We start from the raw sequence: 14,183 nt of genomic DNA, 5'->3' as shown, positions 1-14,183 counted from the left end.
GAACAAAGTAAAAGACCTTGAATAAAGAATTTCCATATTACTCCAGCCCCAGAACACATGGATTAATTTCTCCAGTGTGACTCCTGTCAATTTATTGGGGGATTAATGCATCCTGTTAGCTTCAGATTGGCTGAACCAGGCATTGATGCTTTTATCATTTTTTTATCCATCTACTATTTGTGATGGGAGTGAGGCTCCAAAACTACTGCTGGGTGGTTTGGGCATTTGAACAGTTAAAGTGCATGATTTGGCCACCGTAAGGTTTATTCAATAAGTGGGTAACTAAGTGTCCAGTTTAGATATGCACAACCATGCAGAAATAAGCTATTTAGTATTTGACTGCTTCATTCTCCAAGAGGAATCAAGAATCATCCCTTCCTGCTATGAGGTAATCCAAAATTATACTTCACGGTCAGAGCTCCATTAAAATGCATTGGATGTAATCTTTTTAAATGCAGATTGTGAACACAGAAACAGAATTTACTGGGCATCTAATAGTATCTGCCACTAGTTGGACTTTCTCCTGCACCCTTCCACTCAAAACATTTTACTCTCAAAGTTGCTGAGAGTGGAAGCTGATAACTATGCAGTAAAGAAAACATTTAATTTAAAGAGATTTAAAGATTGGGAAACAAACATAAGGATTGAGAAAGAGAGCGAATTCAATGTTAAGTCAGGTACAGAAGGAGTGGTCCGGGGTAGTTAGGGAATGATTGAGTTGAGAGACACTGGATGGAAAAGTTTTTTTTAAAAAAAAAAACACATTTTGAATATTGTTGAAATCATTGGAATGAAACACCACACTTGTAATGGTTGATTTTTAGTGCCAGAGGATAAATAACAATTGTCAAAAGGATTACTTACACTTGAAATAACAAGACTTGACTTTTTGTGGTGAATTTAGTTTGTATCTATTGCACAAATACAGCAGCTTTTTACAGCCTTCAGTGCATCTCAATAGTGAGACAGCAAAATTACATTTTTGCATAGGCAACTTTGACAGCAACTTTTGGCTATTAGTGTTTAACTGAGCATCTCCTTGACTGAAATTACTATAACATTTAATAAATAACAGGTGCTGCCATTAACCTCGCCTTTATTTTAACAAAACACACTCATAATATTGCTGAAAAGAGAGGAGTGTTGCTGAAGCTTTTCATCTTACACTCATCAAGCCAAATTTCAAAGATCACAACAATTCATTCTACAGGAGAAAAGGCTGCTGATTGGTTGGCAAGTTGACTCTGGCTAAGGTGTTGCCATGGGGAAAGTTCATGTTGCAGGCAATTTATATCATCTTCAATGTGTGCCACTCCTCCAAGTTTGATATAATCTGCAGATTTTGAAATTCTTCTCCTGTATTCCAAGATCCAAGTCATTTATATATAGCCAAAAAAAAAGTAGTGGTCCTAACACTAACCCTTGGGGAACACTACTGTATACCATCCTCCAGCCTGAAAAATACCCATTTCCTACAACACTGTTTTAGAGTCATTTACAGCGCAGAAGGCGACCATTCCGCATTTCAAGTGCATGTCGGCTACCCGCAGAGCACTCCAGTCAGTCCCGCTCCCCACTTGATCCCCGTAGCCCTGCAAATTTGTTTCCTTTAAGTGTCCATCCAATTTTCAAATTATTGTTTCACATGGGCAGCATGTTTGAGATCATTACCATTTGCTGCATTAAGAAGTTCTTCCTCACATTTCCCCCTGATCTCTTGCCCAAAATCTTAAATCTGTGTTCTCTAGTCCTTGTACCATCAACTAGTGGAAAGAGCATTTCCTTGTCTACCTTATCTAAGCCTGATGTAATCTTGTACACTTCTATCATATCTGCCCTCAATCTACTTTGTTCTAAGGAGAACAGCACAAGCTTTTCAACCTAACCTTGTAGCTAAAACCATTCCCCAACATCCCTCGAACCATTCTGGTAAATCTCCTCTACAATGCCTCAGAACATTCACGTCTTTCTTTAAATATGGTGATCAGAACTGAATACAGTACTCTAGTTGAGACCAACCAGAGCTTTATGCAGGTTTAGCAGAGCTTCCCTGGTTTTATACTCAGTGCCTCTATTTATGAAGTCAAAGATCCCTTATACTTTGCTAACTGCTCTCTCAATATATCCTGCGACCTTCAAAGATCAATGCACATGCACCCCCAAATTCGTCTTTCTGCTCACTGCACCATTAAGCCTAGATTGTCTCTCCCTATTCCATCCGCCACAATGCATCACCTCACATTTCTGTATATTAAATTCTATCTACCTCTTATCTGCCCATTCTGTAAACTATGTGTGCCGCGTTGCAGGCGATTTGTTTCATTCTCAGAGTTTGGTAGCGTCAACAAAGTTTGAAATTTTACCCTGTATTCCAAGATCCAAGTCTGTAGCAAAAGAAGCAGTGGTCCCAGCAACTGAATGCAATACTCTCGTTGGGACCCTTTGGGAACACCACTGTCTACCATCCTGCAGTCCGATAAACAACCAAATGACTTGATGCTTTCTATCCTTAAGCCAATTTTTAAAAATCTAATTGGACACTGACTTTTCTATTCCTTGAGCCTCAATTTTGTTAACCAGCCTTTTGTGGTACTTTGACAAATGCTTTTTTAAAATCCATATAGACAACATACACCACATTCTTTTCATCAGCTTTCTCTGTTATTTAGTCAAAAAATTCAGTGAGATGAGTGAAGCATGATCTGCCTTTTACAAATCTTGTGCTGGCTCTCCTTAATTAATTCAAACCTCTTCAGGTGCCTGGTGACCCCTCCACCGCCCCCCCCCCCCCCCGGCCCCGATTATGGGTTCCAAAACCTTACCCACCACTGATGCTAAATTAACTGGCCAGTAGTTGTTAGGACTGTCCTTACACACTTTCTTGAATAAAAGTGTCACATTTGTCACTCCCAATCCTCTGGCACCTTCATATCTAGGGAAGTTGAAAGGTGTAAAACGAGCCTTCCACTACCTATGGCCCCAATTCCTTTAGCAACCTGGGATACTCTAAACATAGCAAGCCATTCCTGCCTCTGAATTTCCACGCTATTATCTCCACTCCTACCAATTCTTCATCAGATTCCTATTCACGAAGAACTCATTAAGTACTCTAGCCTTGTCCTGTGTCTTTAAGCATAGATCACCTTCTTTATGCCTAATAGGGACCATTCCACCTCTTTATACCCCCTTACAATTTACATGCCAGTAGAAGATTATTGGATTCCTTTTTATGTTGACCGCCATTTCGTTCTCATATTGTCTCCTTGTCAGTTTTATTTTCCTTTTCACCTCCCTTTTCAGCCTGTTGCATTTGACCTGGTTCTCACTTGAAGAATTCACCTGACTTGCATCATCCACCCTCCCTTTGTTTTTCATCATAATGTCCATTTCCTTTGTAATCCAAGGAGCCCTGATTCTGGTTCTCCTACCTTTCCCCTCTTTTTGGAATTCTTACTGTCAGCCTTTGGTTTAATTATACCCTGGCTGGATCTCTTTTCGTCACATGAAATTAACCCTCTTCCAATCTTGGGGGTGAGAAATTTCTCACATTTGGTGATTTCTGATTTTTCAAGTCTGGGTGTGTTGGGGGTGAGGGGCTTCATTGAGTCTTCTGTCACCAGGGAATATGGAGAGCTTGGCTGAAACTTGCACAGGTATATAAATTGGTTTTCCAAAGTGCTTTAGAAACACAGATTTGCATATAAATATGATGTGTTATTGTATGTGATCTATTATTATTGGCTGTTGCTCACTAGCGATGATGATCATCTTCCATGAGTCCAAAGGTGGCTGATAAGGTCGATTTGGGGTCTGCAGACTTTATGGCACATAGGGCATTTATTCTCTTGTGGGATGTCTGTTTGTGAGTTATTGGTTTGGGTCATGATGTGTTTTTCTCGCTTTTCCTCTTTTTGTCGTCATTGGGTCTCAAAATCCTTTCCATGGACATTGCCGCCATTGATTCAATCCAAGGTGATGGTCTCCCAGGAGTTGATGTCAACGTTGCATTTCTTCATGTCAGCCTTCAGCACATACTTTAAGGGGTTCTTCTGCCCTCCCTTGGTGTGTCTGCTCTGATTGAGTTGGGAGAAGACCACCTGCTTTGGGAGCCTGGTATCTGACATCTAAGCTGTATGACCAACTCAACAAAGCTGATAGCAGATGATCATAGCCTCGATACTTGTGGTGCCTGCTTGTGAGAGGACACTGTTGGTGTGTCCGTCCTCCCGCTCAATATGTAATACCTGCAGGCAGGGTTGATGGTATGAGTCCAGCGCTTTGAGGTGTCTCCTATACATTGTCCATGTTTCTGCCCCATACAGTAAGGAAGGGATCATGACTGCATGCTAAACCATGAGCTTGGTTTCAGTTTTGATGTTGCAATCTTCAAACACTCACTTCCTCAGGTGGCCCAAGGCTGCACCAGCAGATTGCAGACATTGTTGGATTTCTTCATCAATACCTGCCTTCTGTGAAAGATAACTTCCAGGTTTTCCAGGCACTCATCATGAATCCTAATCAAATGAGGCTGGGGCATATGCATTTGGAGCTTGCTGTTGAAGGACTTTGGTCTTCTAAATGTCGAGCATAAGTCCCATCTTCTCATATGCCTGAAGAAAAATATCGATTTATCGATTCTCTGGAGATCCGTTTCCAATATATTTCTGATACTGTAGCATCATTGGCTCAATGACTGGGGTGGGGGTGGTCTTAGTTTTTGATTGGAGTCTTAAGATTGAATAGTTTACTGTCCATTTGATAAGCTGCACTTCAGCAGTCTCTGGTCAGACAGCACGGCAGCAAGGAAGATCAAAAAAAGAGTTGGAGCAATGACACAGCCTTGTTTTACTCCTGTCTTAACCTCGGGTCTGTAATGGATCTATTGCTGAGGATCGTCACTTACGTATCATTTAAGCAGGCGAATGATGGCAGTGAACTTTGGATGACACCCATGCTTCAGCAGAACCTTCCAGAGTGCCTCATGATTTAGAGTCGAAGACCTGTGCCAAGTCAGAAAACACTATGTTGAGAGGTTGATGTTGTTCGTGACTTTTTTCTTATAGTTTGACTTTAATTGTATACTAATGTTACTATACTGCTTCATTGCTCTGTTTTTGCTGGTGACTGGGATCAGACTCATTTTCAAGAGGCTTTTTTATATGTATATTTTTGTTCATGGGGTGTGAGCATTGTTGCCGATCCCTAATTGCCCTTGAGAAGGTGGTGACGGATTAAAATGGAGTCACATTAGAAGATTGTTTTGTGAAGCACTACAGTAATCCTTTGCTTAGCGTCGCATGTACTTAATCGAGCAAGATCATGTTATGTTGTTAGTATGGACTTCATCCTGTATTACTTGCATTAACTGCATTGAACGCTGAAATACTCGGGTCACTTTGCTGATTTGATATAAATGCATTGGTCCACAGACTTGATGGTAATAGAAGGTAAACAAAGGGAAAACTAATATTTCTACACACTTGAAGTCTAATAATTTCACCCATATGAAATGGCTTAGAGCATTTGCATTTCACTACAGGTTATAAAAAAAGTTACATGATCACTTTGTCACAAAAAAATTTCAGACATTTTTGTCTTCAGCCACTTCCATCCCTGCAATCCAGATTTTCTACTTTGTACTATTCCTTGTTTTTCTGTATTTTGAATCTAAACCTTACGATTTGATGATCACTCTACCCATGCATTTCCTCACAGACACTTGGCCTGCTTGGCTCACCTTATCCCAACACCAGATCCAGCAATGCTTCCTTTCTAGTTGGGCTGAAAACATGTTGATCAAGAGAATTCTCCTGTTTTATAATTCATCCCCCTACTTACTGTTATTTTAACATGAGTTACCTAAATATTGGTTAGGATAAAGTCCCGCAGTATCGCCACTGCACATCGGAGTCACTGCAGAGCATCAGGGAGGGTGAGAATTTCCTGAATTTTGTGTTGCAGGAGGAGTCCACTCCACAGGCATTAAGAGTTCAGGATAGTGAGTGAGTGGCCACTAGGAAGAGGTGGCTTGAAGCATGGTGCAGAAGGGAGGGCCTCAGATTCTTGGTGTATTGGGATCAGTCTGGGGCAAAAGGGTCGTGTTGTACCTCAACAGGCATGGGACTTATGTCCTTGCGGAGAGGTGGTTGGGGAGGGTTCAAATTAAATTTGCAGTGGGGTGGGCACCAGCATATAGAAGTAGAGAAGAGGAATATGGCACATAAAGTTAGAATACTAGGCAGTGCAAGAGAAAGGAATAGTTCCACATGAACTAGAAATGAACTAAGGCATTAAGTGGGTTCACAGTATTGAAGAAAGTAATAAAGTTAGAGTTTTATTAAATTAATGGTACTGCACATATATGTGAATGCATGGAAGTGTGGTAATTAAGATAGGTGCAGATAGACAGGTGGAAATATGTAGTGGCTATAACAGAGACCTGATTCAAAGAAGGGCAGGTCGTCTTTAAATACAAGGTGCTCAGGAAAGAGAGGGAAGGAATGAAAGGGAGAGGGATGGCAGATGACAATATTGATTAAGGATAGCATAATGGAGAGACAAGATGTCCCAAAGGGGTCAAGGATAGAATCTATTTGGCTAGAGCTAAAGAAAAAAAAAGATGCAGTTACATTGCTCAGTGTAGTCTATAGGTCTTAAGTCTACCAAACAGTGGGAAAGATGTAGAGGAACAAATTTGCAAGAAAATTATCTAGAGATGCAAGAATTATAAAGTAGTTTTAATGGAAGACTTTTTAATTATCCAAATATACGGAGGGAGGAGATGGCATAGTGTTATTGTCACTGGACTAGTAATCCTGAGACTCAGAGCAATGCTCTGGGGACCCGGTTCGAGCCCCACCATGGCAGATGGTGGAATTTGAATTCAATGTCAAAAACCCATCTGGTTCACTATGTCCTTTTAGGGAAGGAAATCTGTCCATCTTTAACTGGTCTGGCCTCCTTATGGCATCAGAAAACCTGCTGATTACCGCATTCCGCCCTCCCGCAGCTGATGAATCAGTGCTCCTCCATGTTGAACACCACTTGGAGGAGGCACTAAGCGTGTCAAGGGCACAGAACGTACTCTGGGTGGGGGGGGACGTCAATGTCCATCATCAAGAGTGGCTCAGTAGCACCACTACTGACTGAGCTCGCCGAGTCCTAAATGACATGGCTGCTAGACAGGGTGTGCGGCAGATGGTGGAGGGAACCAACAAGAGGGAAAAACATACTTGTCCTCATCCTCACCAATTTGCCTGCCACAGACACATCTGTCCATGACAGTATCGGTAGGAGTGACCACCGCACAGTCGTTGTGGAAACGAGGTCCCGCCTTCACATTGAGACACCCTCTACCGTGCTGTGTGGCGCTGCCACCGTGCTAAATGGATTTCGAACAGAGGTGCTGTGGACCATCAGCAGCAGCTTAATTGTACTCGAATACAATCTGTAACCTCATGGCCCGGCAAATCCTCCACTCTACCATTACCATCAACCCTGGTTCAATGAAGAGTGCAGTAGGGCATGCCAGAAGTAGCACCAGGCATACCTAACAATGAGCTGTCAATCTGGTGAAGCTATAAACACAGGACTACTTGCATGCAAAGCAGCATAAGCGGGAAGTGTTAGACAGAACTAAGCAATTTCATAACCAATGGATCAGATCTAAGCTCTGCAGTCCTGCCACATTCAGTTGTGAATGGTGGTGGACAATTAACTCGCTGGAGGAGGAAACACCATATACATCCCCATCCTCAATGTTGGAGGAGCCCAGCACATCAATGCAAAAGATAAGGCGGATGCATTTGCCACAGTCTTCGGCCAGAAGTGCTGAATGGATGATCCATTTCGGCCTCCTCTGGAGGTCCCCAGCATTGCAGATGCCGGTCTTCAGCCAATTCAGTTCACTCCACGTGATATCAAGAAATGGCTGAAGGCGCTGGGTGCTACAAAGGCTACGGGCCCTGACAATATTCTGGCTTCAGAACTTGCCCCTAGCCAAGCTGTTCCAGTACAGCTACAACACTGGCATCTACCCAGCTATGTGGAAAATTTCCCGGGTATGTCCGATACACAAAAAGCAGAACAAATCCAACCCGCCCAATTACTGACCCATCAATCTGCTCTCCATCATCGGTAAAGTCATGGAAGGGGTCATCAACAGTGCTATCAAGTGGCACTTGCTTAGCAATAACCTCACTGATGCCCAGTTTGGATTCTGCCAGGGTCACTTAGCTCCTGACCTCATTACAGCCTTGGTTTAAACATGGACAAAAGAGCTGAACTCATGAGATGAGAGTGACTTGCCTTTGACATCAAGGCTGCATTTGACCGAGTGTGACATCAAGGAGCCCTAGAAAAACTGGAGTCAGTGGGAATTGGGGGAAACTCTCCACTGGTTGGAGTCATACCTAGCACAAAGGAAGATGGCTGTGATTGTTGGAGGTCAGTCATCTTGACTCCAAGACATCTCTGCAGGAGTTCTTCAGGGTGGTGTCCTCGGCCCCACCAGTTTCAGCTGCTTCATCCATGACCTTCCTTTCATTATAAGGTCAGAAGTAGGGATGTTCGCCGAAGATTGCACAATGTTCAGCACATTGGAGATTGAGATTTTTGCAGCAACAGAGAGGATATGTGAGGATAATGCTGATAATGTAGTGTATATGGGCTTCCAGAAGGCATTAATAAAGTGCTGCATAACAGACTTGTGGGAAAAGCTATAGCTTGTGAAATAAAAGGGACAGTAGCAACATGGGTATGAAATTGTCTGAGTGACGAGAATCAGAGTGGTTAATGGATGTTTTTCGGACTGGAGGAAGCTTTCTAGTGGAGTTCCCAGGAGTTGGAGTTGGGATCCTTGCTCTTCATGATATAAATTAATGACTTAGACCTTAGTACAGTTTCATTGTACAGGGTACAATTTGAAAACTTGTGGATAATACAAAACTTTGAAGCATTGTGAACTGAGGAGGATAGTATAGAACTTAAATGACATAGACAGGTTGGTGGAATGTTCAGACCAGCAGCAGATACAATTTAACTCATTTTGGTAGGGAGAACACAAAGACGATATAATATAAAGGGTACAGTTCTAAAGGAGGTGCAGGAGCAGAAGGGCCTGAGTATATGTGTGCATAAATCATTGAAGATGGCAGCAGTGGTTGAGAGAGCAATTGATAAAGCACACATAGTCCTAGGTTTTATTATTAATGGCATAGTGTATAAAACCAAGGAAGTTGTGTTAACAAAAACAGAATTACCTGGAAAAACTCAGCAGGTTTGGCAGCATCGGCGGAGAGTCCTCATGACCCTTCAACAGAACTGAGTGAATATTAGAAGAGGGGTGAAATATAAGCTGGTTTGGGGGGGGGGGGAGGGGGGCGGGGAGTGAAGTGGGGGGTGTGGTGTGGTTGTAGGGACAAGAGCAAGCAGTGATAGGAGCAGATAATCAAAAGATGTCACAGACAAAGGAACAAAAGTGTTGAAGGTGGTGATATTATCTAAATGAATGTGCTAATTAAGAATGGATGGCAGGGCACTCAAGGTACAGCTCTAGTGGGGGTGGGGTGGAAAGACTAGCAGGGCATACAAGATTTAAAAATAATGGAAATAGGTGGAAAAAGAAAAATCTATAAATTATTGGAAAAAACAAAAGGAAGGGGAAAGAAACTGAAAGTGGGTGGGGATGGAGGGGGGAGTTCAAGATCTGAAGTTGAATTCAATATTCAGTCAGGAAGGCTGTAAAGCCATCCCCACCCCCTTTCCGTTTCTTCCCCCTTCCTTTTGTTTTTACCAATAATTTATATAGATTTTTCTTTTCCCACCTATTTCCATTATTTTTAAATTTTGTATGCCCTGCTAGTCTTTCCACCCCACCCCCACTAGAGCTGTACCTTGAGTGCCCTGCCATCCATTCTTAATTAGCACATTCTTTTAGATAATATCACCACCTTCAACACTTCTTTGTTCCTTTGTCTGTGACATCTTTTGATTATCTGCTTCTATTACTGCTTGCTTGTCCCTACAACCACACCAACCCCCCACCTTAAGCCAGCTTATATTTCATCCCTCTTCTAATATTCACTCAGTTTGTTGAAGGGTGATGAGGACTCGAAACGTCAACTCTTTTCTTCTTAGCCGATGCTGCCAAACCTGCTGGGTTTCTGTTTTTGTTTTTGATTTTCAGCACCCGCAGTTTTTTGTTTTTATCTATGAAGTTGTGTTAACCTTGTATGGAATACTGGCTTGGCCTCAACTGGAGTATTGCTTTCAGTTCTGGCTTTAGGAAAGATGTGAAGGAATTGTAAAGAGTGTAGAAATATTTCAGAAGAATGATCCCAGGGATGAGGAACTTCAGTTATGTAGATTGGAGAAGTTGGGACTGTTTTCATTGGAGAAGAGAAAGTTAAGAGGAAATTCGAGAGGCATTCAAAATCATGAGAGGTGCTGACAGAATGGATAGGGGAAAACAGTTTATATTGGTTGAAGAATCGAGAACAAGAGGGCACAGATTTAAGATAATTTGCAAAAGAAGCAATAGCGATATGAAGAAAAATAAAAATATTTTCATGCAGTGAGTGGTTAGGGTGTGGAATGCACTGCCTGAGAGCATGGTTCAATTGAGGCATTTGAGGGAATTGGATTGTTATCTGAAAAAGAATCTGCCTGGCTGTGTGGAGTGGCACTAGGTAAATTGCCCCTAAGGAGAGCCATTGCAGATTTGCTCCTCTTGCATCTCTGTCTCTATATGGAGGCCTAAAGAATATCCCCAGTAACATGATCATATCCTTTTTGTTTCTCAACTTAACTTGCCTTGTAGGTTGGCTATGTAAATAGGCTGCATGTTTACCATGGTGCTCTGTCTGATTACCTGGACTGGTTTAATTTCTTATTTGAACCAAACAAAACAACTTTAATCTTTATTTTTCTTGTACAGGATTGGTCTTGATTTAATAAATGGAAAACCAAGGGACAACAAGCAAGCTGGTGTATTTGAGCCAACTATGGTCAAAACAAAGAGTCTGAAATTTTCAACAGAAGCCGCAATTACCATCCTTCGCATTGATGATTTGATCAAACTTTATCCAGAGGATAAACAAGACAAGGGAAAGAGTTACCATGATGCAGTTCAAAGTGGAGAGCTTGATGGTTGAAGAATGAGTTTTAAAAGTTATATCTATAGCCACAGTGTTTGTCAGATTATAATTTGTCTTCTGATGTTACAGATTACAAAATACAAAGTAAAATGTCACATTATCTGCTTTCATTTATTATTTGTTTTAGTGGCAATAGTGAATATTTAAATGTTTCCAGTATCTGCAGATTACATTCATTGTTTAAAAAAATTAGATCTGTGCAAAGTTCCCATAAACCAACCCCATTCATTTAGAGTTCCTTATAAGTAAGTTGGGTAAGAGCATCACTGTTTTTCTTGGGGAGCTGTTGGAAACTACAGGATATACTATCTTGTTTTTTCTTGCGCAGGATTGACATTCATGCTTTGAATAAAGTCTGTCAAACTAATTTTCCCTTTTTTTAGTCACACTTTGTCTGGTTCTATATGCAACAGTAGAATTCTTGATTGCTGCCTGTGGTGTATCTCCAAGTTCGCTGGAACATTTTGACCTATTTCATAAGTAAAGATATGCTGAAATGGATAGTGCAGATCTGATAGCAGTTCGATCTCCTCTTGCTTTGACTCATCTTGGGTGGACTTTGAGCCCCCAGCCACTGAAATGAATTGAAACAAAGTGAGTGTTGGTCAGAGAAGCTATTCTGAACTTACTGTTACTTGTACTGAATAAATTGATGTCCATAACTTAGGTTGAGACAGCTCAAAATATTTAGCAGAAGACAATATAGTAATTTTACTTGTGCATACCTAAGCAATATGCATCAGAAATTAGGCTGGCATATTTAGGACTAGCTTACTATGATTATGAACTTCACGAAGAGGGCCTGCTGTCAATCTTGTATTGTACGTTGCATCTGATTCTCTTTAAGAACTTGATCCAGGGGTAATTGGAATCAGGAAAAGGCAGACTTTCTAAATAGCTAATTTGTGTTGAACTTCATACTAGAGGATGGGGGATGAAGTACCAGGCACACCAGGAAAACTAAAAATAAATCATGGAGAAATTAACTAGATTCAACATAAGTATTTTTTTAAATGGTGATGGGATAACAAATTAGAGAGTAAGTCTCCAGGACTTAATGGTTTCCACCCCAGGATATAAAAAGGTGAAGAAATTATTCAAGTATTAGCCATATCTTCCAAAATCTCACTTCAGGAATTATCCTTCTTGGATTAGAAAACTGCCAATGTGTCTCTATTATTTGAGAAGGAAAGGAGACACAAAATAGGAAATTATAGATCAATTGTGGGACAATTACTGAATCTGTTGGGTGGGCAAAGTGGTACAGAGTGACTGAACATTTGGACAAATAAGATTCAACATGGATTTGTAATGGGCAAATCCTATCCAATGACAGTTTGAATTTTTGAGGAGTAGCTATTATGGGAGATAAGGAATTGACAAGGTTCCATATACAAGAAGGTTAAATACAAAAATGAGCACCCATGGGATTGCTTGCATTCTATTGGCATGGATAGGAAATTGGTAGGAGATAGGAGGAACAACGAATGTGGTCAAATTGGCAGGATATGTGTAAATTGGTGTCCCCAGACATCTGTACTGACACTGCAGCTTTTCACTCATTTATAAATGGCTTGAAAGGAGGGATATGGATATAAAAATAAAACCAAATAAAAATAAACGATAAGCTAGGAATTGGATGAGTAGAGTCTAGAGGTCCCAATACAGAAACCACTAAAAGCTACTGGGCACAAAAAATAATAGAATATTGCCTTAATGTGGATCCAAGAAAGGTATTTTCTAAATAAGTATTTACCTGGCTAGTCCAGTTCAGTTTCTGGCCAATGGTAACCCCCTATCAACATTCTGGGTGTCACCATTGACGAGAACCTGAACTGGACTAGCTATATAAATACTGTGGCTACAAGATCAGGCCAGAGGTTAGAAATACTGCAGTGAGTAACTCACCTCCTGACTCCACAAAGCCTGTCCACTGTCTACAAGGCACAGGTCAGGAGTGTGATGGAATGCCCTGCACTTGCCTGGATGAGTGCAGCTCCAACAATACTCAAGAAGCTTGACACCATCCAGGACACAGCCCGTTTGATTGGCACCCCTTCCACAAACATTTGCTCCCTCCACCACTGATGCACAGTGGCAGCGGTGTATACCATCTACAAGATGTGCTGCAGCTGCTCACCAAGACCCCTTAGTATCTTCCAAACCCATAACCGTTACTGCCCAGAACAAGGGCAGCAGATAGATGGGAACACCACCACCTGGAAGTTACCCTCTAAGCCACTCGCCATCTTGATTTGAAAATATATTGCCGTTCCTTCACCATCACTGGGTTAAAGATGTGGTTTGTGTTGGTCCGAGTTGAGTGCAATGCCTGACTTGGCGGCTGCGACGTAAGGCGTCGAAACAGTCGCTGATTAAAGTCACCAAGAAGCCGCCTAAGAAGCGGAGAAAATCTCGCAAGCAGAGCTATTCCATTTACGTGTACAGGGTGCTGACCCAGGTCCACCTTTCCACCAGGATCTCGTTCAAGGCCATGAGTGTTATGAATTCCTTCGTTATCGACATTTTCGAGCGCATCACCTCCGAGGCGTCGCACCTCATTCACTACAACAAGCGCCGCACCATCTCGGCCCGGGAGATCCAGAGCGCCGTCCGCCTCATGCTGCCGGGGGAATTGGCCAAACACGCCGTCTCCGAAGGCACCAAAGCGGTCACCAAGTACACCAACTCTGTTTAGGTCGACAATTCTGAAGATTATATCACTGGGTTAAAACCCTGAAATTCCCCCTCTAACAGCACTGTGGGTGTATCTACATCGCCATGGACTGCAATGGTTCAAAAAGACAGCTCACCATCACTTTCTCAAGGGCAATAAATGCTGGCCTAGCCAGCAATTCCCCCATTCCATAAAATAAAACCAAATAAAAATAAACGATAAGCTAGGAATTGGATGAGTAGAGTCTAGAGGTCCCAATACAGAAACCACTAAAAGCTACTGGGCACAAAAAATAATAGAATATTGCCTTAATCCAAATGAGACCTCATCTGGAGCAGTTCATTAAACTC

The 14,183-nt window shown here is 41.8% G+C and overlaps 2 protein-coding genes across 2 annotated transcripts in view; both read left to right on the top strand.

Annotated features, from left to right (window-relative positions):
* tcp1 (t-complex 1) overlaps positions 1 to 11,523 on the top strand; it is a 49,526-nt gene extending 38,003 nt beyond the window's left edge. Inside the window, exon 12 of the mRNA XM_041175486.1 lies at positions 10,937 to 11,523. Coding sequence (XP_041031420.1) covers positions 10,937 to 11,153 — 217 coding nt within the window. The 3' untranslated portion in view covers positions 11,154 to 11,523. The remainder of the gene's footprint in view (positions 1 to 10,936) is intronic.
* A 560-nt stretch (positions 11,524 to 12,083) lies between these two features.
* LOC121288381 (histone H2B-like) lies at positions 12,084 to 13,854 on the top strand. The gene is made up of 2 exons (XM_041206937.1): positions 12,084 to 12,095; positions 13,513 to 13,854. The coding sequence occupies exons 1-2, from the start codon at positions 12,084 to 12,086 to the stop codon at positions 13,852 to 13,854; spliced, it is 354 nt and encodes a 117-aa protein (XP_041062871.1).
* The last annotated feature ends 329 nt before the right edge of the window (positions 13,855 to 14,183 follow it).

The sequence above is a fragment of the Carcharodon carcharias genome, chromosome 2 (assembly GCF_017639515.1).
Source record: "Carcharodon carcharias isolate sCarCar2 chromosome 2, sCarCar2.pri, whole genome shotgun sequence".
Lineage (NCBI taxonomy): Eukaryota > Metazoa > Chordata > Chondrichthyes > Lamniformes > Lamnidae > Carcharodon > Carcharodon carcharias.
The sequence above is the reverse complement of the archived record's forward strand: the minus strand, read 5'-3'. Positions and strand labels throughout refer to the sequence as shown.